The following is a 26275-nucleotide window of genomic DNA, read 5'->3' on the forward strand; positions in this document are numbered from 1 at the left end:
CTGGTGGGGTTGTAGGTGAGGACAAGAGAAACCCTATCCTTGGAGGTATGGTGGGAGGATGGGGTGAGGGCAGACATGCACGAAATAGAAGAGGTGGTTGAGGGCAGCATTGATGGTGGTGGAAGGGAAGCCCCTTTCTTTGAAAAGGGAGGACATCTCCTACGTTCTAAAATGAAAAGCCTCATCCTGAGAGCAGATGCAGTGGACATGGAGGAACTGAGAGAAGGGGATGGTGTTTTTACAAGTAGCAGGGTGGGAAGAGTTATAGTCCAGGTAACTGTGAGAGTCTGTAGGTCTGTGATAGATTTTGGTGCATCGGAGTTCAGCATGCATGCAGGAAGCAGCACCAATGCAGTGAATGTAAAGTGCGTGACAGTCACCAGTGCAGGCTTGAAACATAGACTGTTCCACGTAGCTGACAAACAGGCAGGCACAGCTGGGACCCACGTGAGTGCCCATGGCTACTCCTTTTATAGTAAACTCATGCCGAGTTACTAGCCTAGCAGCAGCTTCATAAAACTCAAGGACAGAAGCTTTCACTGTATATATTGTATAATAGTGGTCACCAACCTTTTGAAGCCCAAGATCCCCTACCTCGGCCTAAGTGAAAGGCAAGATCGACTCCAAATCGATTAGTTACACGCATGCGCACCAGGGCAGAAAAGACCATAAGTAAAACCCCGCAACCCAGAAGCAGAAATAATGTATGAACACCAGGGGTCACCATCCTTGTTTTGCACCATGGACCGGTTTAATATTGACAATATTCTTGCAGACCAGCCGACCGGGGGGCGGGGGGTTAAACACGACCAGAATACAGCAATACTCAAAGCAGGTTCCTTATGTCCAGTCTATTCCGCAATTTAGTTTACGTGGCTCTCGGTCCCACTTGCTCACATTTTTAAACGCAGGAAAAAAACTCAGCGGGTTTGTATTTAAGTGCAAGGTGCTTGGACTCAGGGTACTGAAGCAGTTTTGAGGGCTTCATTGCCTCATTAGACAGTCTCCCGCCAGAGCAACCGAACAAATGCCCACCGCCTTGGCCAGGTGCGTCTGTTCCCGTAACGGGGCCGCGGTGGTCGTAGTCCGGAGAGAGCGACCGAGCGAGCGAGGAGTGCGACAGGCCCACACCCGCCCCCCTTGTAGGATCTATCAGCCGACAAAAGTTTGTCTCAGTAGATCGCAGCGAGGTAGCTGCTCTGCTACTTACGGAACCCTGAGCTCGAATTAGGTCGTCTGCAAATATTTTAGTACGGGGTTCCCCACGAACATTCGGTGTGATAAACAGGTTCAGAGGCGACGCCCATCTGTCCGCGCTCCAAGCCAGTAGCAACGGCACCTCTCACCGGCCGCACGAAGCTGCCGGTTACCTGAGGCCAACCGGTGATCCCTGACGCGCTTGGGTAATGACCTCGCGTGGGTTCAAGTTCAACAGTGGGCGTGACAGGGAATGAGGAAAGGTGCAGCTGACTCATATTGTTTCTTTGCGGCCCAGTGGTTGGGGACCAGCGCGTGGCGGGGGAGCTACACGCATGCGTACTGGGCAGAAAGAACGGAACTAAAACCCCGCAACCCGGAAACAATCTCTCAGCAGTACTTGTGCATTTATTTTTCTTTTTTTTTTGTCGGGATCTGCTGGGGAAGTCTCAAAGATTGACCAGTCGATCGCGATCGACGGGTTGGCAACCACTATTGTATAAGGTATTAAGGATCTCCAGTACCCAGGGCATGCCCTTTTCTCACTGTTACCATCAGGTAGGAGGTACAGAAGCCTGAAGGCACACACTCAGCGATTCAGGAACAGCTTCGTCCCCTCTGCCATCCGATTCCTAAATGGACATTGAACATTTGGACACCACCTCATTTTTTTAATATATAGTATTCCTGTTTTTTGCACAATTTTAATCTATTCAATATAAGTATACTGTAATTGATTTACTTATTTATTATTATTTTATTTTGTTTTCTCTTCTAGATTATGTATTGCACTGAACTGCGGCTGCTAAATTAACAAATTTCACGTCACATGTTGGTGGTAATAAACCAGATTCTGATTCTGAAAGTAAAGGCACAGTAGCATAGTGGCTCGCACAACACTTTATAGTACCAGTGACCCAGGTTCAGTTCCCTCCGCTGTCTTTAAGAAGTTTGTATGTTCTCCCCGTAACCATGTGGGTTTCCTCCGCGTGCTCCAGCTTCTCCCACGGTTAGTTGGTCACTGTAAATTGGTCATAGTGGCTGAATTCTGTGATTAGGCTGGAATTAAACCATAGCTTTGCTGGGCAGCATGGCTCGAATGCCACTCGCTGATAAATGCTAAAATAATTTCTGCCATTAATTATCTTAGTTCCATTATTTTATCAATTTTCTTGATTATCAATACAGAGAAATGTTTGCAAATACAAACGTTTCAACAACATTGTTGTTTTTTTTTCTGAGCAATGTTGTGAACTGATGACTGACAATGCCAACAGATTTATTCTAACTCAGTCACCACAAAATACTCAAAACAGTTGCAGCTTGGTAATTTGTAAAGCTCCCAGATCTCAGCAGATAAAGAAACAGCCAAACATTTAGTAAGGAATGGCTCCATTAGACAGACGCAGCATGGATTCAGAAGGGGCAGGTCCTGTTTGAAAAACTTACTGGAGTTCTTTGAGGACATAATGAGTGCAGTGGACAGAGGGGAACAGGTGGATGTCATGTACTTGGATTTCCAGAAGGCATTTGATAAGATGCCGCACAAGAGACTTATAAATAAGATACGGATGCATGGAGTCGGAGGAAGTGTATAGGCATGGATAGTGATTTGGTTAACCAATAGAAGGCAGAGAGTTGGTATAAATGGGTGTTTCTCCGGTTGGCAGTCAGTGGTGAGTGGGGTGCCGCAGGGGTCGGTGCTGGGCCCGCAGCTGTTTACCATTTACATTGATGATTTGGAAGAGGGGACTGAGTGTAGCGTAACAAAATTTGCTGATGACACTAAATTGAGTGGAAAAGCAAACTGTACAGAGGATGTGGAGATTCTGCAGAGGGATATAGATAGGTTAAGTGAGTGGGCCAAGGTCTGGCAGATGGAATACAATGTTGGTAAATGTGAGATCATCCACTTTGGAAGAAATAATAGAAGAGCAGATTATTATTTAAATGGTGAAGGATTTCAGCATGCTGTTGTGCAGAGGGTCTTGGCAATGCTTGTGCATGAATCACAAAGAGTTGGCTTGCAGGTACAACAGGTTATTAAGAAGGCAAACGGAATGTTGTCCTTCATTGCTAGAGGGACTGAATTCAAGAGCAGGGAGGTCATGCTGCAACTATACAGGGGACTGGTGAGGCCACACCTGGAGTACAGTGTGCAGTTCTGGTCTCCATACTTGAGGAAGGATATACTGGCTTTGGAGGCAGTGCAGAGGAGATTCACCAGGTTGATTCCAGAGACAAAGGGGTTAACCTATGAGGAGAGATTGAGTCACCTGGGACTATACTCTCTGGAGTTCAGAAGAATGAGAGGGGATCTTATAGAAACATACAAAATTTTGAAAGGGATAGATAAGAGAAGTAGGAAAGTTATTTGCATTGATAGGTGAAATTAGAACTAGGGGACATTGCCTCACGATTCAGGGGAGAAGATTTAGGATGGAGATAAGGAGAAACTGTTTTTCCCAGAGAGTGGTGAATCTGTGAAATTCTCTGCCAGGGAAGCAGTTGAGACTTCCTCACTAAATATATTTAAGATACAGTTAGATAGATTTTTACATAGCAGGGGAATTAAGGGTTATGAGGAAAAGACAGGTAGATGGAGCTGAGTTTACAGACAGATCAGACATGATCTTATTGAATGGCAGGGCAGGCTCGATGGGCTGGATGGCCTACTCCTGCTCCTGTTTATTATGTAAATAATGGAAAACCTGCCTTCCCATTTTTTGCATTGTTTTCCTTTTCCCACACTGACAGCCTGAGGTTTTTTGCTCATATTTTCAACTTACATCAACAATTGCTGAATGAGAAGCTTTTTATCTTTTCCTATGAACTCTTGCCCAGTGTAATTTTCTTTGGAATGGTTATTTCAGAAATAAATGCAGTGCTCTCCAGAATTAATTGTTTACTTCTGTTTGAGCGCTGTTATTAACAGAAGTTCACTGCAAAGTTTCAACCAAATGTATTACAATCAAATTTTCAGAGCTTTTGGGAGTCACGTTAGTAATTGAGAAAAGCCTGCATGTGCGTTTCCAGTATTTGAGCAGTGTGCTGTCTATTTAAACACGACACTGCCAGGGTAAACCAGAAGCCATGGCTGACTGCAGGGGTTTGTGCACTGCTTAGGATGCTTCAGATTGGGGATAGGTTTGACTCCAAGGTCAGCGATAGCCACACTTTCCCAAGCCAAAAGGAGAGCACTCAGAAAATTCACAGCCACTTTTGTGGCACCAGGTACGCGCGGCACATGTGACAAGGTATACGAACCATAGCATTACAAGTCCAGCCTGTGAGAAAATGACAGCAACATCTCCCTTCCTGGTAGGCTGAATGCCTCTGACACAATGAGTGATGTGACATCGAGGAAAGCACCCAGTCTGGTCGTAGCTGAGGGGAGCAGGATCCCAGCCAGAGTAAACCCACGCAAAAGTGTGCAGCCGGACACATAACTAGTCAGGTGCTGAAGGATTGTATGGCCCAGCTCATAGAGGTATTAACAGACATCTTTATTATCTCTTTGCAATAGTCCACTGTCCCTGCAGGCTTCAAGGCAGCCAGCATCATTCCATCACCCAAGAGAGCGACAGTAACTAGCCTAGGCAATAACCACCCAGTGGCACTCACCTCAACAATTATTAAGTGCTTTGAGCAGCTGATCAGATAAAATCCCACCTTCCAGCTATGTTGGACCCCTTCCAGTTTGCCTACCGGTCAAACCAGTCCACTGATGATGCTGTAGCCTCGGCCCTCCACTCCATCCTGTCTCGCTTAGAAAATGATGCCTCGTACACTAGGATGTTGTTCATTGGCTTCAGCTTGGCACTTAACACAAACATCCCTCAGAGGCTGGTGAGTAAACTGTCATGGTTGGGACTCAGCACCCCTCTCCGTAACTGGATCTTGGACTTCTTGACGGAAAGACCCCAGTCAGTCTGCAACATCTCAAGCTCCATCACGTTGAGCACTGGTGCCCCTGTTCATGCTATTGACTCCCAACTGCAGTGCCAGATCCAGCTCAAATCTCATCTAATTCACTGATGACATAACAGTGGCTGGCCTCATCAGCAACAGTGATGAGTTGGCAAACAGCAAGGAGGTGGAGAGGCTTCTCAAATGGTGTGAGAGTAACAACCTAAGTCTCTACTGTTATGATCCCAGCCCCTCCTTTGTGAGAATCGCAAGAGCCCTAGTGAAGGGGGGGTCAATGACCCAAGAGAAGAGAGAGATACGTGCGGTGTCCCTCGTTTCACGGCGAGGCAAAAGCTGGCGACTGTGGTCATTGTCTCGTGGAGACACCTTTGTGAATTGGGAACTGTACTACGTGTATACCCTCGGGGCAACGTGGGTGGAGAGATGGAGAGAGATTGCATCATCCCAACCTGATTGACATCTGAGACCCCGTGAGCTCAGATAAAAGAGGGGTTGTAAAGACGGCCCCCCAGACGCACCAGAAGACACGCTAGAAAATCCTGTGACAGCGTTTAATAGCGACAGCCGGTGAGGAAGTTCGTGTGCGTCTTTTCCTTGCCTGGGATTGGCGACCTCACCATGAAATAACGGCTTTAGCTACAGGAGAGGCCACGAGTGAACGGCCAATCCCCAACAAGACTCCGAAGGATCGAACTCCTAAAGGTTGGAAAAAACCCGCCAGGTAACTGTTTCATTCAATCTCTATCTCTCTCTCTCTAACAAAAGTGCACCACCGCGACCCCCCCAAAAGACGGCAGCTGGTGGAACTGCAGTGAACGCAAGAGACTTTTAGATATACAGCGGACAATATATACATTACCCCTAGACAACGATAGAGCTTATTTCTTATTGATTATTACTATACCTGCGCTTTAGATTGAGTATTGACGACGTATGTTATCTGAATGTTTGTATTAACCTTACTTTTGTGCCCCTTTATAAATAAAACGTTTAAAAATGGTACCATCAGACTTCAGCAGACCTCTCTATCTTTGCTGGTAAGTGATCCAGTTACGGGATACGTAACACTACGTTGTCAAAAGAGAGGACTGTGGACTTCAGAAAGGTGCAGGGCAATCACTCTCCTTTGCTCATCCACGGAGAGACTGAAGAGCACGAAGTTCCTCGATGTGCACAAATGGAAGATCTAACCTGGACCCACAACAGCTGCTCATTGGTCAAGATGGCACAGCATTTGTCTGTACTTTGTGGTACAGAAGCTACAAGGCATTGGACCTATGGAGGAGAGTAAAATCTGCCCAGAGGATGACCAGGGTTTTCCTCCCCCACACCCCCATTTATTAGCAGTGTACATGAAGCATTGCTGAGGATCCCTACCACCTATCCCACTATCTCTTTAACTGCTACCTTCAGGAAAAAGATACAGAAACATCAGGACTCGGACCACCAGACTGGGTAACAGCCTCTTCCCTCAGGCTGTCAGACTAATGGATACCCTGCCACCACAAGGTCTCATCACCAGACGTTTTCTGTTTCGTTTACTGTTTACCTGTGCTGTGCACTAAATGCACTTTGAATTATATTTTATTATCTTCCTTGTGGTAATATTTTGTACTTAAGTGCTGAGTGCGATGTATGTATTGTGGGTGCACTAAGGTCGGGAGGAACATTGCTTTGTTTGGTCAACTATATATGTTCAGGTAACAATAAATTTGAACTTGAGCTGTGGTATTGAGTGTTAAATCAGTCAGATCCCTAATGTGTAAACAAATCAACTGTGAAATTTAAGATCCAATTAAATCAAGGGGAAATTGTATTATAACAAGAAATGTTGGTAATAATTACAACAAAAACTAGCTGACTGTTTGAAAAAAACAGCAGAAAACATCTGCTATTCTTGCCGATCTGTCCTATCTGTGACACCACTCAATTGTGTAATTATAACTGCATTTATAAAAGAGTGGAGCTCTCAAATAGGGCTGGCGCTGAAAACAATACCCAGATCCCTTAAAAAAACAAACCACTACCTTCAATAACCTAATTTTACCAACATACCAGCCTGGTACACAAGTACTGCTAAACACTTAAATCCTCACTACACACTAACCTACAGTCATCTACATGTCGTAGCACATCCACTCGTCAACACTGCACACAGTGCCAACTTCATTCACACCCCAAGCTGTAAACACACACACACACACTTACTGTAAATTCAATTTTTTTCTCTATTATTACGTATTGCAATGTATTGTTGCCATAAAGACAACAAATTTCACAACGTATGGCGGTGATATTAAACCCGATTCTTATCTTCCCCATTCATCACTAACCTGCAACACACACAAACACACAGTAATAGTTTATAAAAATCTCAGTGCTGTCTCGGAAATGCACATTGACTCTGCAGTTCAGGCACAGTGTTAATCAACAGGAGAATTCCCCAGGACAGTGGGTTCTCTCGTGGTCATCACCTCACACAAATGGAGGAGAGGGTGCTTTCCTCCTCATAGCCACAGGATGACACAAGTCCAAAACGAGCTTGTAAATTTCCCTGCTAAATATGTCTCCCATGTCCCCGGTTCATAAATGCATATCCTATATTTGCTCTATAGGATAGTTAGTAAGTACACTTCTGAGCCCATCAACACATCCTCCAGGGGGCACTCAGCAACCTGTTCAAGTATCCTCATAACTTTTGTGGTTTTACAATGGTATATGATTTTGGGGATTTTTTTTTAAAAACAACTATCAAATAAAATGTCCAATTTAAGAAACAAGCATTATGGTGCTGCATTATAAAAGAACATAGGCTATACTTGATACTAAAAGCACATCTGAAACTGTAGAACATCATGACCACAAACATTGTGAAATTTCTACACTTCACAATATGCCAGGAAATGGTATTGGAGTACAAAAGTTGAAATTTTGCTGTGTAACCAAAACTATGTAGTCAGCTTTGAAACTTGCTATTTGCTATGCATGTACCCAATTTAGTAGGAGAATGAAATCTTAAGAATGTAGAAGACAATGGTGTGTTAATGAGAGGTAGCTAAGAGATGTAGATTAGAACATGATTAAGTCAATGGGTATAAACAATAGTGGCAGGATGTACGTGTGATACGCAACTATAGACCGATTGCATATGCTAAAGCAACTGGACCAGGAGATTGCTATAAAGAATGCTGTGTCCGGGGGGGGATCGGTGGGCAATCAGCGACTAGCTCAATGACTGTCTCAGCTTTGATTTGCAAATTAAAGTTTAACCCTTCTCGAAGAATCTTCTGCATCTCCTGGTCATTTGTGGGGCACGAGAAACCACGACAATGGTCAGAATCATGTTCCACTCCAGGTAGGACCGAAGCTACGTAATGAAGTTTGCAGGAAGTTCAAGCTAGCTCAATGTATTTTATTCTTTTTAACCATACTCCAATCGGAATGTCTTCAAATAGTGGGAGGTAATGAATCCGATCATCAGGTTTCAAGCAGATATCGGACAGGTGGCAAAGATCAGTGGAAATATGACAAAGCTTTCAATCTAAACTGCTCCCCAAATCTAGCTTCAGATTATACAAATTATCTGCCCAAAAGCTTCCAGCCATAAACTAAAACTGACAGCTGAGTAACAACTTGCTAAAGGATAATATTCTGTTTGGCTAAGCTTTCCCTTCAACAATGAAGGGATTAAAGCTCCTACTGTGTCTATTCTTCAAGCTACCTTGATAATTTAGGTCACTCAGGTAACTTTTATAGAACTACTAAGAAAAACTCAAAAATGTTGTAATCATTGAAATTATATTGACATTTACAATTAAAATTTTATTGATTTATAATTGAAACTGATTATTTTACTGGTTCTCTTAATAGTATTGTTATTAATTTAAAAGAATGTTAAGAAATGCTTTCTACCAAACTCTATTTCCAGTTACAACATCTTCCGAGTTAAATTACAATGCTGTACATGATCTGGTGATTAATTATCATAGAGTGCTTATGCACATCGGTTAGAAATTGACCCCAGATGCATATGGAAATTTAGAAATTGTGCAGTATATCCAAGTCCAAAGTATTTATATTAAATAAAACTGTAGGTCTAATACTGATCCCAGGGAGTATCCCATCACCCTGGAGTCTGTAAAACAGCTTTTCACTATGACTAACAGGAGAAAATCTGCAGATGCTGGAAATCCAAACAGCACACACAAAATGCTGGAGGAACTCAGCAGGCCAGACAGCATCTATGGAAAGGGGCACAGCTGTTGTTTCGGGCTGAGATCCCTCATCAGGACTGGAGAAAAAAAGATGAGGAGTCACAGTAAGAAGGTGGGGGGAGGGGAGGAAGAAAGACAAGGTGAAAGGTGAAACTGGGAGGGGGAAGGGGTGAAATAAAGAGCTGGAAAGTTGATTGGTGAAAGGGGGAATCTGACAGGAGAGGACAGAAGGCTGCGGAAGAAAGAAAAGGGCGAGGAGCACCAGAGGGAGCTGATGGGCAGGTAATGATAAGGTGTGAGAGGGAAAAGAGAATAGGGAATGATGGGGGGGTGGGGGCTAACCAGAAGTTCAAGAAATCAATGCTCATGCCATCAGGTTGGAGGCTATGGCTGTTTAGTTAGTACCGAAGTCCCATTATTCCAACACATTCAATCTTGTTGGCATTATGTGATACCATATCATAGCCCCCTTGGAAGTATTCCAATGCATTTATCTGTCTCTCTCGGCTACTTTGTCAAAGTTGTCTAACAAGTTCCTAAAACAGCAAACACTGGAAGTTGTTAACTGGTGCTCTTTCCACAGACACCGCCTGACCTGCTGAGCATTCTTCAGCCTTTACTAATTTTGTTTCAGATTTCCAACGTATGCATTTTTACTCTCATCAATCATGTTAGTTAGGCGTGATATGCCTTTAGCAAATCTATGCAAGATCTTTTATAACTAATTCTTTTACACTTTTCCAAGTGACTGCTAATTCTATTTCTGATTTTTGCTTCTAGAGCTTTCCCTAATACTGAGACTGACTGGCTGGTTTTATCCATACATCTTTCAATTAAACAAGTGATTCAGTATTTGCAGTTTGAGTTTTCAAGCACCACTTCCAAATCTATAGATTTTTTGAAGAATATGCCCCAAGCCTCTACATTTTCACTTCATATTTTCCCACAAACCCAGGACACATCCCATCTACACCAGGTAATTTATCCTCTCCAATTCCAGTTGAACTTTCCAGTGTCTCCTATTTATTAATTTTTGGCCCATCCATAGTCTCAATTATGTTATAACTCCAGCAGGATCTTCAAGCTCGTTAAGACAGATGTCAAATATTTGACATCTTCCATGAGTAAATTTCCTAATTTGCCTCTGGGTGGCCCTATCTAGACTCCTGCAATTTAACAACTTTCACTATGATTCCCCTTTTGTCATGTGAAAAATTATTCTTAATGTCTTAAAAACGTCATATTTAAAAAGTTTCAAATGATGTCTTCCAGCACTTCCTTTATGTTTTTGTCCCACTCAATACAATCTTTATTTTCCATCACTGTTTTGACTCAAACTTGCCCACTTCCTTCCCTTCCTGTTTGTTCCTCAGTGCTGAAATCTCGTTGGTTAAGAAAATAATGGGGTGGCAGAGTGAAGATAGGTCAACACCAAAGGAGGTGTTACATGCTCTACCCTCCGTTAACTTTCAGGTCACCCTTGGGCAAGGTGTGGTTCCTGTTTAGCCCCCAACCCACCCCTGAGCAGTGTCATGTGAAGCCACAAGAGCAGTTGATGCATATCACAAGTCGGGGTTATACGACCACTGACACAAGCAGACAATCTCTGAAGACTACTGATAGTGGCTGGGGTGACCATGATCGCCCACAACACACGACATGGCACATAACAAAAAAATGACAAAGAAAATGAACTGTGACATACGTAAAATAGTTTCATGTGGATCAACAAGAAATTATGCGCTTTGGGAGATGCAGCATAGATATCTCGAAGTGGGAAGGAGAACAGCCAGAGGTCGTGTACAAACGACAGAGGTAGGAAAAGGGAGGAGGTCCTGAAAACAGACTACAGGGAGTTAGGAAGAAGTTGAGAAGCAGGACCTCAAAGGTAGTAATCTTAGGATTAGTGAATATAGGAATAGAGTGAGGTGGAGGATAAATGCGTGGCTGAGGGATTGGAGCAGGGGGCAGAGATTCAGATTTCTGGATCATTGGGACCTCTTCTGGGGCAGGTGTGACCTGTACAAAAAGAACGGGTTGCACTTGAATCTGAGGGGGAACCAATATCCTGGTGGGGAGGCTTGCAAAGGCTATTGGGGAGAGGTTAAACTAGAATTGCTGGGGGGTGAGAACTGAACTGAAGAGACGGAGGAAAGGGAGGTTGGCTCACAAATAGAGAAAGCTTGTAGACAGTGTGTGAGGGAGGATAGGCAGGTGATAGAGAAGGGATATGCTCAGTCTGATGGTTTGAGATGTGTCTATTTTAATGCAAGGAGTATCATGAATAAAGCGGATGAGCTTAGAGCGTGGATCAGCACTGGGAGCTATGATGTTGTGTCTATTACAGAGACTTGGATGGTGCAGGGACAGGAATGGCTACTTCAAGTGCCAGGTTTTAGATGTTTCAGAAAGGACAGGAAGGGAGGCAAAAGAGGTGGGGGCGTGGCACTGTTGATTAGAGATAGTGTCACAGCTGCAGGAAAGGAGGAAGTCACGGAGGGGTTGTCTCTGTGGCTGGAAGTTAGGAATAGGAGGGGGTTAATAACTCTACTGGGTGTTTTTTTATAGACCACCCAGTAGGAACAGGGACATTGAGGAACAGACAGGGAGACGGATTCTGCAAAGGAGTAATAATAACAGGGTTGTTGTGGTGGGAGATTTTAATTTCCCAAATACTGATTGGCATCTCCATAGAGTGAGGGGTTTAGATGGGGTAGAGGTTGTTAGGTGTGTTCAGGAAGATTTCTTGACATAATAAATTCCTGTGGAAAGTGGCCAGTGAGTGAGTGGGCCAGTGAAGGAGTGGAGATTTGAGGCTTTGACTCGAGAGGCTTCAACAAGAAGAGGCGGAGGACGAACTTGTTCCCAGATAGTCTTTACAATGCCTCCTGAGACGGTGATGTGCCTCTCCTGTGAGATGTGGCAGTCTTGGGGGAACTCCCCTCTCCCGCAGAGTCACATCTGCCAGAAGTGCTTGTGGCTGGGCGATCTGGAAGATCGTGTGAGGAATCTGGAGCAGCAGCTGGATGACCTTTGACTCATAAGGGAGAATGAGGCAGTCATAGATGAGAGCTACAGGGAGGTAGTCACACCTAGGCTGCCGGAAGCTGGTCGTTGGGTGACAGTCCGAGGGGGGAAAGCGAAGGAGAGTAGACAAGTAGTGCAGAGCACCCCTGTAGCCATTCCCCTGAATAATAACTTTACCGTCCTGGATGCTGTTGGTGAGGACGACCGACCAGGTGTGAGCCACGGTGGCAGGGCCTCTGGCACTGAGTCTGACCCTGTGATGCAGAAGGATGGGACGGAGAAGAAGAGAGCTGTCGTCATTGGAGACTCTATAGTCAGGGGAGCAGACAGGAGATTTTGTGGACGTGAGAAGGACACCTGCATGGTTTGTTGCCTCCCGGGTGCCAGGGTCCGGGATGTCTCTGACTGGGTTCATGACATCCTGGTACGAGAGGGAAAGCAACCAGAAGTCGTGATACATGTTGGTACCAATGACATAGGCAGGAAGAGGGATGAGGTCCTGAAGTGTGAGTTTCGGGAACTAGGCAGAAGGCTGAAGAACAGGACCTCAAGGGTGGCGTTCTCGGCATTGCTGTCAGTGCTACGTGATGGTAAGAATTGGAGGAGATGGCAGTTGAATGTGTGGCTGAGGAGTTGGTGCAGGGGGCAGGGTTTTAGATTTTTGGAGCATTGGGATCTCTTCTGGGGAAGGTGGGACCTGTACAGATTGGATGGGTTGCACCTGAACTCGAGGGGGAGCAATATCCTTGCTGGTAGGTTTGCTAGCATGGTTTGGGAGGGATTAAACTAATTTGCAAGGGGGATGGGACCCGGAGCGATAGAGCAGTGAAAGAAGTGCATGGAGTAAAGCCAAATCTAACATATAGAGAGAATTTGAGGAAAGAGCAGCAGAATAAAGGATGTAAAGGTAGTAAGGTAGAAGGGCTAAAGTGTGTGTACTTCAATGCAAGAAGCATCAGGAACAAAGGTGATGAACTGAGAGCTTGGATACATACACGGAATTATGATGTAGTGGTCAATACAGAGACTTGGCTGGGACCAGGGCAGGAATGGATTCTCAATATTCCTGGATTTGAGTGCTTTTAAAGGGATAGAGAGGGGGAAAAGCAGAGGAGGGATGGTATTACTGGTCATGGATACTATTACAGCTACAGAAAGGGTGGGTAATGTGGCAGGATCCTCTTTTGAGTCAGTATGGGTGGAAGTCAGGAACAGGAAGGGAGCAGTTACTCTACTGGGGGTATTCTATAGGCCCCCGGTAGCAGCAGAGATACTGAGGAGCAGATAGGGAGGCAGATTTTGGAAAGGTGCAAAAATAACAGGGTTGTTATCATGGGTGACTTTAACTTCCCTAATATTGACTGGCACTTGATTAGTTCCAAAGGTTTAGATGGGGCAGAATTTGTTAAGTGTGTCCAGGATGGATTCCTGTCACAGTATGTTGACAGGCTGACTGGGGGGAATGCCATACTAGATCTAGTATTAGGTAACGAACCGGGTCAGGTCACAGATCTGTCAGTGGGTGAGCATCTGGGGGACAGTGATGACCGCTCCCTGGCCTTTAGCATTATCATGGAAAAGGATAGGATCAGAGAGGACAGCAAAATTTTTAAATTGGGGAAGGGCAAATTATGAGGCTATAAGGCTAGAACTTGCGGGTGTGAATTGGGATGATGTTTTTGCAGGGAATTGTATTATGGACATGTGGTCGATGTTTAAGGATCACTTGCAGGATGCTAGGGATAAATTTGTCCCAGTGAGGAAGATAAAGAATGGTAGGGTGAAAGAACCATGGGTGACAAGTGAAGTGGAAAATCTAGTCAGGTGGAAGAAGGCAGCATACATGAGGTTTAGGAAGCAAGGATCAGATGGGTCTATTGAGGAATATAGGGTAGCAAGAAAGGAGCTTAAGAAGGGGCTGAGAAGAGCAAGAAGGGGGCATGAGAAGGCCTTGGCGAGTAGGGTAAAGGAAAACCCCAAGGCATTCTTCAATTATGTGAAGAACAAAAGGATGATAGGAGTGAAGGTAGGACCGATTAGAGATAGAAGTGGGAAGATGTGCCTGGAGGCTGTGGAAGTGAGCAAGGTCCTCAATGAATACTTCTCTTCAGTATTCACCACTGAGAGGGAACTTGATGACAGTGAGGACAATATGAATGAGGTTGATGTTCTGGAGCATGTTGATATTAAGGGAGAGGAGGTGTTGAAGTTGTTAAAATACATCAGGACGTATAAGTCCCCGGGGCCTGACGGAATATTCCCCAGGCTGTTCCACGAGGTGAGGGAAGAGATTGCTGAGCCTCTGGCTAGGATCTTTATGTCCTTGTTGTCCACAGGAATGGTACCGGAGGATTGGAGGGAGGTGAATGTTGTCCCCTTGTTCAAAAAAGGTAGTAGGGATAGTTCAGGTAATTATAGGCCACTGAGCCTTACATCTGTGGCGGGAAAGCTGTTGGAAAGGATTCTTAGAGATAGGATCTATGGGCATTTAGAGAATCATAGTCTGATCAGGGACAGTCAGCATGGCTTTGTGAAGGGCAGATCGTGCCTAACAAGCCTGATAGAGTTCTTTGAGGAGGTGACCAAACATATAGATGAGGGTAGTGCAGTGGATGTGATCAACATGGGTTTTAGTAAGGCATTTGACAAGGTTCCACACGGTAGGCTTATTCAGTAAGTCAGAAGGCATGGGATCCAGGGAAGTTTGGCCAGGTGGATTCAGAATTGGCTTGCCTGCAGAGGGCAGAGGGTCTTGGTGGAGAGTGTACATTCAGATTGGAGGGTTGTGACTAGTGGTGTCCCACAAGGATCTGTTCTGGGACCTCTACTTTTCGTGATTTTTATTAACGACCTGGATATGGGGGTAGAAGGGTGGGTTGGCAAGTTGGCAGACGACACAAAGGTTGGTGGTGTTGTAGATAGTGTAAAGTCAAAGATTGCAGAGAGACATTGATAGAATGCAGAAGTGGGCTGAGAAGTGGCAGATGGAGTTCAACCCGGAGAAGTGTGAGGTGGTACACTTTGGAAGGACAAACTCCAAGGCAGAGTACAAAGTAAATGGCAGGATACTTGGTAGTGTGGAGGAGCAGAGGGATCTGGGGGTACATGTCCACAGATCCCTGAAAGTTGCCTCACAGGTAGATAGGGTAGTTAAGAAAGCTTATGGGGTAAGTCGAGGGATAGAGTTTAAGAGATGCGATGTAATGATGCAGCTCTATAAAACTCTAGTTAGGCCACACTTGGAGTACTGTGTCCAGTTCTGGTCGCCTCACTGTAGGAAGGATGTGGAAGCATTGGAAAGGGTACGGAGGAGATTTACCAGGCTGCTGCCTGGTTTAGAGAGTATGGATTATGATCAGAGATTAAGGGAGCTAGGCTTTTACTCTTTGGAGAGAAGGAAGATGAGAGGAGACATGATAGTAGTGTACAAGATATTAAGAGGAATAGATAGAGTGGACAGCCAGCACCTCTTCCCCAGGGCACCACTGCTCAGTACAAGAGGACATGGCTTTAAGGTAAGGGGAGAGAAGTTCAAGGGGGATATTAGAGGAAGGTTTTTCACTCAGAGAGTGGTTGGTGCGTGGAATGCACTGCCTGAGTCAGTGGTGGAGGCAGATACACTAGTGAAGTTTAAGAGACTACTAGACAGGTATATGGAGGAACTTAAGGTGGGAGTTATATGGGAGGCAGGGTTTGAGGGTCAGCACAATATTGTGGGCCGAAGAGCCTGTAATGTACTGTACTATTCTATGTTCTATGTTCTGATATGAAAATAAGTCTACAAGAGGAGAGGCTATATGTGATCTGGTATTGGGAAATGAACCTGGTCAGGTTTCAGGTCTCTCAGTGGGACAGCATTTTGGAGATAGTGATCACAATTCTATCTCCTTTACCGTAGCACTGGAGAGGGATAGGAAAAGACAAGTTAGGGAAATGTTTATTTGAAATAAGGTGAAATATGAGGCTATCAGGCAGGAACTTGGAAGCATGGATTGGAAACAGATGTTCTCAGGGAAACATACGGAAGAAATATGGCAAATGTTCAAGGGATATTTGCGTGGAGTTCTGCATAGGTACATTCCAATGAGACAGGGAAGTTATGGTAGGGTATAAGATCCGTGGTGGACAAAGGCTGTTGTAAATCTAGTCAAGAAGAAGAGCTTACGAAAGGTTCAGAAAACTAGGTAACGATAGGAATCTAGAAGATTATAAGGCTGGCAGGAAGCAGCTTAAGAATGAAATTAGGAGATCCAGAAGGGGCCATGAGAAGGCACTGGTGGACAGGATTAAGGAAAACCCCAAGGCCTTCTACAAGTATGTGAAGAGCAAGAGGATAAGATGTGAGAGAATAGGACCAATCAAGTGTGACCATGGAAAAGTGTGCATGGAACTGGAGGAAATAGGTGCTTAATGAATACTTTGCTTCTGTATTCACTACGGAAAAGGATCTTGGCAATTTCGGTGATGACTTACAGCGGACTGAAAAGCTTGAGATGCAGATATTAAGGAAGAGGTTGTGCTGGAGCTTTTGGAAAGCATCAAATTGGATAAGTCACCAGGACCGGACAGGATGTACCTCAGGCTACCGTGGGAGGTGAGGGAGGAGATTGCTGAGCCTCTGGCAATGATCTTTGCATTATCAATAAAGACGGGAGAGGTTCCGGAGGATTGGAGGGTTGTGGATGTTGTTCCCTTATTCAAGAAAGGGAGTAGGAATAGCCCAGGAAATTATAGACCAGTGAGTCTTATTTCAGTGGCCGCTAAGTTGATGGAGAAGATCCTGAGAGGCAGGACTTATGAACATTTGGAGAGGCATAATATGATTAGGAATAGTCAGCATGGCTTTATCAAAGGCAGGTTGTGCCTTACGAGCCTGACTGAATTTTTTGAGGTTGTGACTATGAAAGGTTGTGACATTGATGAAGGCAGAGCCTTAGATGTAGTATATATGGATTTTAACAAGGCATTTGATGAGGTACCCCATGCAAGGCTTATTGAGAAAGTAAGGAGGCATGGGATCCAAAAGGACATTGCTTTATGGATACAAAAATGGCTTGCCCACAGAAGGCGAAGAGTGGTTGTAGACGGGTCATATTCTGCATGGAGGTTGGTGACCAGTGGTGTGCCTCAGAGATCTGTTCTGGGACCCCTACTCTTTGTGATTTTTATAAATGACCTGGATGACGAAGTGGAGGGATGGGTTAGTAAGCTTGCTGATGTCACAAAGGTTGGGGGTGTTGTGGATAGTGTGGAGGAGTGTCAGAGGTTACAGCAGGACATTGATAAGATGCAAAACTGGGCTGAGAAGTGGCAGATGGAGTTCAACCCAGATAAGTGTGAGGTAGTTCATTTTGGTAGGTCAAATATGATGGCAGAATATAGTATTAATGGTAAGACTCTTTGCAGTGTGGAGGATCAGAGGGATCTTGGGGTTCGAGTCCAAAGGACACTCAAAGCTGCTGTGCAGGTTGACTCTGTGGTTAAGAAGGCATACGGTGTACTGGCTTTCATCAATCGTGGGATTGAGTTTAAGAGCCGAGAGGTAATGTTGCAGCTATATAGGACCCTGGTCAGATCCCACTTGGAGTACTGTGCTCAGTTCTGGTCACCTCACTACAGGAAGGACATGGAAACCATAGAAAGGGTGCAGAGGAGATTTAAAAGGATGTTGCCTGGATTGGGGATTATGCCTTATGAGAATAGGTTGAGTGAACTCAGCATTTTCTCCTTGGAGCAACGGAGGATAAGAGGTGACCTGATAGAGGTGTACAAGATGATGAGAGGCATTGATCATGTGGATAGTCAGAGGCTTTTCCCCAGGGCTGAACTGGCTAGCACGAGAGGGCATAGTTTTAAGGTGCTTGGAAGTAGAAACAGAGGAGATGTCAGAGTTAAGTTTTTTTTAAAAAAAACGCAGAGAGTGGTGAGTGCGTGGAATGGGCTGCCGGCGATGGTGGTGGAGGCGGATACAATAGGGTCTTTTAAGAGACTTCTGGATGGCTACATGGAGCTTAGAAAAATAGAGGGCTATGGGTAAAGCCTAGGTAGTTCAAAGGTAGGGACATGTTTGGCACAATTTTGTGGGCCAAATGACCTGTATTGTGCTGTAGGTCTTCTATGTCTCTAGAAGGAAGGTAAATTCTGAATGCTATGAGTTGACAGTATGCAAGAGCAGATGGACCAAAGGCTGCTTAATTTTTGAAGCTGGCAAGCCAAGTTCAGAAAGGAAGTATGATAACAGGCTACAGGAGTGGAGACCATGATCAAAAGTAAAAGAGGAAGCTTTACAAAATTGTTATAAATTGCTAGTTAGGCCACAGGCAGAGTATCATCTACAGATCTGGACACTAGACCTCAGGAAGGGTGTCAAAGCCTTGGCAATATTACAGGGGAGATCAACATGATAAACTCGAGTGAGGAAATCACGCATGTGCAGAGATTAGAAAAACTGGAATTGTTCTCCCTAGCAGGGAAGGGCAAATAGAATTATTCAAAATTAGAAACGTTTGTATGTGCTTTTCACAAATTGGAGATACAGCATAATTTCTTTAAACAAACATTTCAAAATCTGGATTGCACACCCTGAAAGATGCTTTGGAATCCAAAATCTGAAAAGTCTTCAGGGACTTCCATTAGGAAAGTGGACACGTGGCTGAGAAGCTGTGATTTACACAATGTAAAAGGGAAAACGGGCCACCACCAGTATGACGTATCAAATGGTTTTCTTTTGCTCTCTAAACTTCAATAATCCAATTAAATTGCTGCATATCCCACTATCAACTCAGATCTCAGATCATCTGGCCATGTGCTGACTTCTAGTAAGTCCCATGTCAAAATTAGCTCAAGAATGTAGAATGATTTTTAATGTGGTGTCCACAACATTCAATGAAATGTTTTTAAGCAAACTTATGTTTGCTCCAGATAATTATCAGGGATGCATAATGAGTGCCTGAACCAATTATGGTTACATCAAATGAGACTGTGCAACACATGGACTTGGCAAATTCGCAAATGCATAACAACTTTTAGCCCAATAGCTCTAACTAACAAGCTAATCCAAGTGTAGCCACGATGGGGCAAACGTGCGATAAATTTAATGATTGCTCCATAAAGGTTATGACTATTCCTCATAGATTAATCGTAATATATCCCATGTCCCACAGACCAATCAGTGCGCTCCATAACATGCAAGTCACTGAAATTAAAAGAATTAATTACTTTAAGCCCCTTTGTTAAAATTATCACATTTTTGAAGCATGTAAATGTGAAATACACAAATATACATAAACAAACTTATATACAAATATACATATGTACAGTTTTTTCCCTTCATCCATGGTTCACCGCACGACCAAATAAACTTCTCAGGATATTGAAGCATCTTTAAACAACGTCTGTCAAGAATAATAACTATTGGAAATCATATAAAAATGTATTATTTAATAGAGTGAAACCTGTTTTCAAAAGGACACACTACCATAATACATTTCATCTATTCTATTATCAATTTCAATATATTTTGCATACTGGTGGCAAATTAATTAGATTATTTTCTCAACCAGTGGAATGCTGGAGTAGAATTTCAAACAGCTTAACTAATTGAATGTGCATAAAAATCTAATAAGTCATAACTATCGTTAATGTTATTGTAAATATATTTGAGTACTGTTACGTGCTTAAGGGCTGTTGATGAAATTATGATTTGCCAATCAAAACATGAACAAATTAGAAACTACGTCATAAAACTGCTTGGTTTTGAAGTCTTGGATTTGGATGATTATAAGTTTACAGTCATAAAAAAACAATAATCCTGCCTTCTACTTTCTTTACGCATATTTCCACTATATATGAACATAAAGAGCAGGTATGCATTGGAAGATTCAGTTCCAAACATAAACAGATTTCTTCTATTTATCAAGAAATATCAAGCAACGTACATATCAAGAAACTAAAAAAAGTTACTTTTTACTTCTAACAGCATATGCTGCCAAATTACACAAGCATAACTAGACTTGAAATTGGCTGATAACTGTCACATGTACTGAAGTTCCCCCTCTCACTGCTGCCATCAAGGAGGAAGTACAGCAGCCTGAAGACACACATTCAACATTTTAGGAATAGATTCTTCCCCTTCACAATCAGATTGCTGAATTAACTATGAACCCACAAACTCTACCTCACTTTTTGCATTCTGTATTTATTTTGCTAAATTTCTTATTGCAACTTAGTGTAATTTTTAATATATTGCACTGTACTGCTGCTGCAAAACAACAAATTTCACAGCATATGTCAGTAATAGCAAACCTGACTCCAATTCTGATACAATGAAAAGCTTGTCTTAAGACCAATTCATTACACAGTGCATTGAGGTAGTCCACAGAAAATAATGGATCAGAACTACAAGGAAATAACACTGCTTAATATGCATAACATTATTACCACATCAATAATGAAGCAATTTGTGGTGAGAAAGACATATGGTGCAAATTGCACCTCGTCATAATTTGTGCCACTCCATCATTAGCTTTGAAAAAAAACACTGGCTAATCTACAGGATGAATAGAAAATTGTTTGATGTCTTCCACCAAGAGAGCCACATTCACTGAGTTGCTGTAAGCAGATGAGTCCGTGTGTTGTTCACTCAAAGGCTCAGCTCCAAGTCAATCTTGACTTACTCAGTGAAGTTTGTGTGAGAGTTGTAATTAGCATCTTAACATAGGAATGAGTTTTGTGAAATTACTCCACTCATTCTTTATAATCACCATGGGAAGTTAATTATATAGATTTAAATTGTATTTACAAATGTTAAAACTGTCAGATATATTAACCAATGACCTAACATTTAAAATAAATCCTCAAAAATGTGACTGTTCCTCTCTTCAGATACTTTAAATATAAAGAAATTAAACTCTTCTGTGATGTTTTTCTTACTTTTCCTTCGGCTGTCTTTCTTTTTCTCTCAATGAAGTCCTTCTGTCTCTCTTTCCCAGACTTTACCATTCTTTGTTTAATTAATTTGATCTTTAGTCAGCCTATTTCCTGCCCCATTGTTTCTGATTTTCCCTGATCCTTTAATCTCATTTGGATGAAATGGATAGTTTGCTCTATCAATTCATCCCCAGTGTCCAATTGATCCTGCATTATCTTCTTATGCCTCCAGTAATTTAAGGTTGCACAGCACAGCTCCCTGAAGAATACCATTTGTCACATCTGGCCATTCAGAGAATAGACATTTCTCCATTATACTCCAGTGTACAAACTCATACTCCATTAGCTTCTTTCTCAGCAGCACACCTTCCCCCCACCCCCACCTCTCACCTGAACATAACTTCCTTTCACTCCAGGTCAATGGGTTCTGAGATAGATTTACAAGTTCACAGTGTGATCTACACTCTACTTCAGTTGTTGAGGCATGAGGTGCTTTTAGGCAAGTGGAAACGTCCCTTCACAGTTTTACCAGTTATCTCAGTAATCTTCCACCACTGACAGTATCTCTTCGTTGCTTTGGTTTGTCTGCTGTAGATAGTTGGTGTTTCTCTGAAATATAGGAGAGGCTAGTGATCACTGCAGCCCAGCAGACATCGCCAGTGCAATGTCCTGAGATTTTAATTACTGCACACACACTGTCTGAGATGGGCAGACAGGAGACAGGGGTCATTTTCTTCACTTTACCTGACATATAGCTGCCAAAATGTTTGTTTTCTGTAGTTTGCTATGGAATTTAATTGTTGGAGGGAAAGTCAGTAAAGGACCTTAGCTTTTAGAATGATTACTGCAACCACACCTGCTCTCATGCAATTCAGTGTAAGAGTCAACAGCGGCTTGGAGTGAGGTTATTCACAGGCACTGCCTGCTTACTGCAGCTCAGTGACTGTGCTTGGACTGTGGTGCTGGAGAGCAGGTAATTAACGGCTTCTCATTCATTCTCTGCAGCCCATCCCTCTGCAGTGGGCCAGTTACCAGTCACGCCACAGGTGTCATCAAACAGCACACATTTCTGAGGACAGCCAAATTTGACAAGGAATCCCTACAATCATTATTGCTTGATAGAGCTTGGAAAACTAAAAAAAAATCAGTCCAGCACCATGATCTCAATGGTAGTACCAATATTCCCCTGAAACTGCTGACAACCAGAAAAGATCTGCCTCCAACTTAGCTGGCTGTAAAAGCGGTGGAAAATTCTTCCGACCAGCGATAATATTCCAGGATATTAAAGACTTTTTAAATTGAAGCATTTAAGTGTTAAAAATAAGTTGAATGAAAAATATTGACAAATTACTGAAAATATTGAAGCGAAACATTTTTTGTTTTAAATTAATGCTGAGTCCCAGGAGCTGCCTGTGAGGAGAATGCTCATGCTCCCTCTGACTGTACGGGTACTCCGCTTTTCACCCACATCTCAACACATGGGTTCCCAGGCCAATTGGCAATTGTAAAATGATCTTAGTGCACCTGGCAGTTGATGAAAATGTGGGATTAATCTAAGATTATTTGGGCACCACCGTAGCAGAGCAGTTAACGCCACGCTAAAACAGCTTGGGACATTTGAGTTCAGAGTTCAATTCCAGCGCTGTCTATAAGAAGTCTCTGTACATCCCCCCATGTGGGTTTTCTCCAGGTGCCCTGCCTTCTTCCCACATACTGGGTAGGTTAATTGGTCACTGTAAATTGTCCCATGATTAAGTAAGGGTTAATTGGGGTTTTTCATGAGTTGCTGGGGGTGGTGTGACTCAAAGGGCTGGAAAGGCCTAATAGATAGATAGATAGATAGATAGATACTTTATTCATCCCCATGGGGAAATTCAACTTTTTTTCCAATGTCCCATACACTTGTTGTAGCAAAACTAATTACATACAATACTTAACTAAGTAAAAAATATGATATGCATCTAAATCACTATCTCAAAAACCATTAATAATAGCTTTTAAAAAGTTCTTAAGTCCTGGCGGTAGAATTGTAAAGCCTAATGGCATTGGGGAGTATTGACCTCTTCATCCTGTCTGAGGAGCATTGCATCGATAGTAACCTGTCGCTGAAACTGCTTCTCTGTCTCTGGATGGTGCTATGTAGAGGATGTTCAGAGTTATCCATAATTGACCGTAGCCTACTCAGCGCCCTTCGCTCAGCTACCGATGTTAAACCCTCCAGTACTTTGCCCACGACAGAGCCCGCCTTCCTTACCAGCTTATTGAGCTGTATTGCTAAATAAATAAATAAGATTAACATATGCACTTGCTAAATAGTTGAGTTGGACTCAATAGCTCAATGCCCTGTTTCAGTTTCAGTCAGCCTGTGACTATATGACTAAAGTCTCATATCTAACATGGAATACTATACTGAATTCAGCACATCTCAATTCACGGCCACTAGCATGCTAAGGCTATTAATAAATCCAAAACGTCCTGCATGTGGAAGTTTAGGACATAATGCCATTTTTCAAATGGACTTGCTGCTCAGACTTGTTGGCATTGAGCAATGAGATCAGCCCGATGAAATTTCTCAATGAATTTCATTTCAGTGGATCATGTCACATGGTTTACATTGAAGGAAAATTCCCATCATCTTACAAAATGCACTGAATTATATTTTGTTTATAGAAGGATTAGTATACAGCTGCCAATGACAAGATAAAAGGAATAGCCAGAGCAGAAGATGCCAGTCGAACTGGAGAAGACAACATATGGGAAAGAGTAAGAAACTAACGAGACCCGAGCACCACAGTTTGAGAGCTTAAATCACGGCGGCTGAAATACCAAAAGCAGAAGTACATCACTGAGGGTTTCAGTGGCTGAGGCAAAGACACCAATGAAAGTGGCTGTTTCTCCAAATGATACGGGGATCATTGCATCTTCAGATCATCCCCCTGAACGTAACACATCCACCCAAGGAACAGATGGAAATTAAGACAACCTAGCTTCAGACTTCTTAGTATGCCAAGGAAGGAAATGCTCCTCATCCAAGAATGCCCAAGGATTATGCCAACAGCATGAGTAGGAGGAGCTCAGGTAAACCTACCAGGAAACATCACCAAATCCTAAATATTGTGTGATTCTGCAGCCAACATACAGATATAAAATGGATGGGAAAGCATGAGGTATGACAAGTCGCATGGCCTCCCTGATCTAGGCCATCCTCTTTTTTTTTGGTGTTAAGCTTCACGCAGTTGCCAAGCCTCCCAGATATGAAAATAATGGGCCGAATACTGTTTCTGCGTTTTTTAAACGAGAGTATCAATATTATGATAAGGCAGGGGACCCAATGAAAAAAGATGGAATTTGGATCAAGAAGTGACAACACTTTTAGGAGGGCGGGGAGGGATGAAAGTTTCAGAAAGAAAAATTACGAATGGGTATTTCATGAAAGGTTTGACAACAGTTTCTGCAATTCCCCTGACTGTGAAAACAAGGCATTCTGCACTGACCTGTCAGCAGTTATCGGCATCTTCACATCAGCACGAGAAGAAAACACGATGAAAGATAATCTCATTTGCGGACTGCAAATAAAAATACATAAATCATCAGCTGCTGAATAACACTAAATATAATTTTCCTTTCATTATTTTCTAATTTTCAAACTTGGATTCGCTTTTGGCCTAGGAACGATTATTTATTCAGTGAGTTTGCGTCCTGCCTCCCCCATGCGGCGACAAACTAATGTGAACATAACTTTCCACCAAAAAAAGTTTGTGGGACGTGTTACTGAAGGTATTATTATTACCTGACGAATCGCTGGACCAGTGATTCCACAAAATCATAAATCTCGCCCCAGTTGTTAGCAACACTCCCGGATCTGTAAAAGTAACAGACGTTCAATTCGATCAAGTAAAAACTAAATCAAGCAATTATATTTCCACTGGGCTCTCCTCCCGTCACTTTCCTGTTGCTAGTTCATGGCCAGAAACAGTTTGACAAGTTTTTACTGTGGCTCTTCCCCCCCCCCCCCCACTCTGTAATTACAATTCATTTTATCGCTTCACCCTCCAAACTGCAGATACAGATATGAACAAAACAAAACCGAGGCTCGACCAGGCACCACCAAACTCTTACCTGTCAAGTACCATGTAAAGATCAAACGCTCCGTGGCACGATTTCTCTTCACTTTGCACAACTCCGAATGTGTTCATGCTCAGAAACACTGCTACAAAGAGCATGAAATTCCACTGCCCGGAGCAAAAGCTCTTGCAAACACCAACAGTCCGCCACGGCTTCATTATCCTGCAATTAATCTAGCTGCAAAACCCAAAAAAGGTAGCTCAAACTAGGAAGAGAAAGCTCCAGCAAACATGAAAGCAGTCACCACCGGATTCCTACAAAAATAAAATCACTCAAACGCCCTACAGGTATCTGAGAAAGAAAAACCAGAGCGATTTCGTTAAACCGCACATTGCAACGGCACAAGAAAGCTCACGGCCACTGCCACAAAGTCGCTCGTACAGTTGCAAGCGGAAACTTCCCAGAGGAGGTCGGCGTTACAGCGGGGGATGAACTGTGCCCTTCAGCCAGTTTGTATCCGCAAGCGCAGCACACACCCGCACTGCATTCAGACTGCCGGCGCTTTGTGGGTCTGAGGAACCTCAACAGGGCGTGTCTGAGGCGCCCCTCCGCGGGACAGCTGGTGCCCTTTGAACAAGCAGGAAGATATTGCTGCACACAAATCATCATTTGCGTGATATCATTTCCTGTGTTAGGAAGGCTTCTAACAAAAATATCAATCAATGTTTTTTTAATGCCAGAGAGAAGCCATGCAACTTAAGTTCTGTATCGGCGCACAAATGTGCCAGAATCTTCGTTTCCAAATTACAATTCGACGAGGCTTTGTTGTTACTCTTCTCGAACTTAGATATTTATTTCAATAAGCTAACCACATTGTAACTAAATTATTATTACAATAGTATAGGATTGAGGGA

General features: G+C 43.3%; 1 protein-coding gene across 2 annotated transcripts in view; it reads right to left on the bottom strand.

Annotated features, from left to right (window-relative positions):
• Positions 1–25949, bottom strand: part of antxr2a (ANTXR cell adhesion molecule 2a) — a 226464-nt gene extending 200515 nt beyond the window's left edge. The window contains exons 1-3 of one of the 2 annotated variants that reach the window (XM_073065216.1): positions 25416–25949; positions 25087–25158; positions 24791–24862 (exon numbers count right to left, since the gene is read on the bottom strand). In XM_073065216.1, coding sequence (XP_072921317.1) covers positions 24791–24862; positions 25087–25158; positions 25416–25579 — 308 coding nt within the window. In that variant the 5' untranslated portion in view covers positions 25580–25949. The remainder of the gene's footprint in view (positions 1–24790; positions 24863–25086; positions 25159–25415) is intronic. The other variant, XM_073065215.1, reaches the window with a different exon arrangement.
• Between the last annotated feature and the right edge of the window lie 326 nt (positions 25950–26275).

The sequence above is a fragment of the Hemitrygon akajei genome, chromosome 13 (assembly GCF_048418815.1).
Source record: "Hemitrygon akajei chromosome 13, sHemAka1.3, whole genome shotgun sequence".
Taxonomy (NCBI): Eukaryota; Metazoa; Chordata; class Chondrichthyes; order Myliobatiformes; family Dasyatidae; genus Hemitrygon; species Hemitrygon akajei.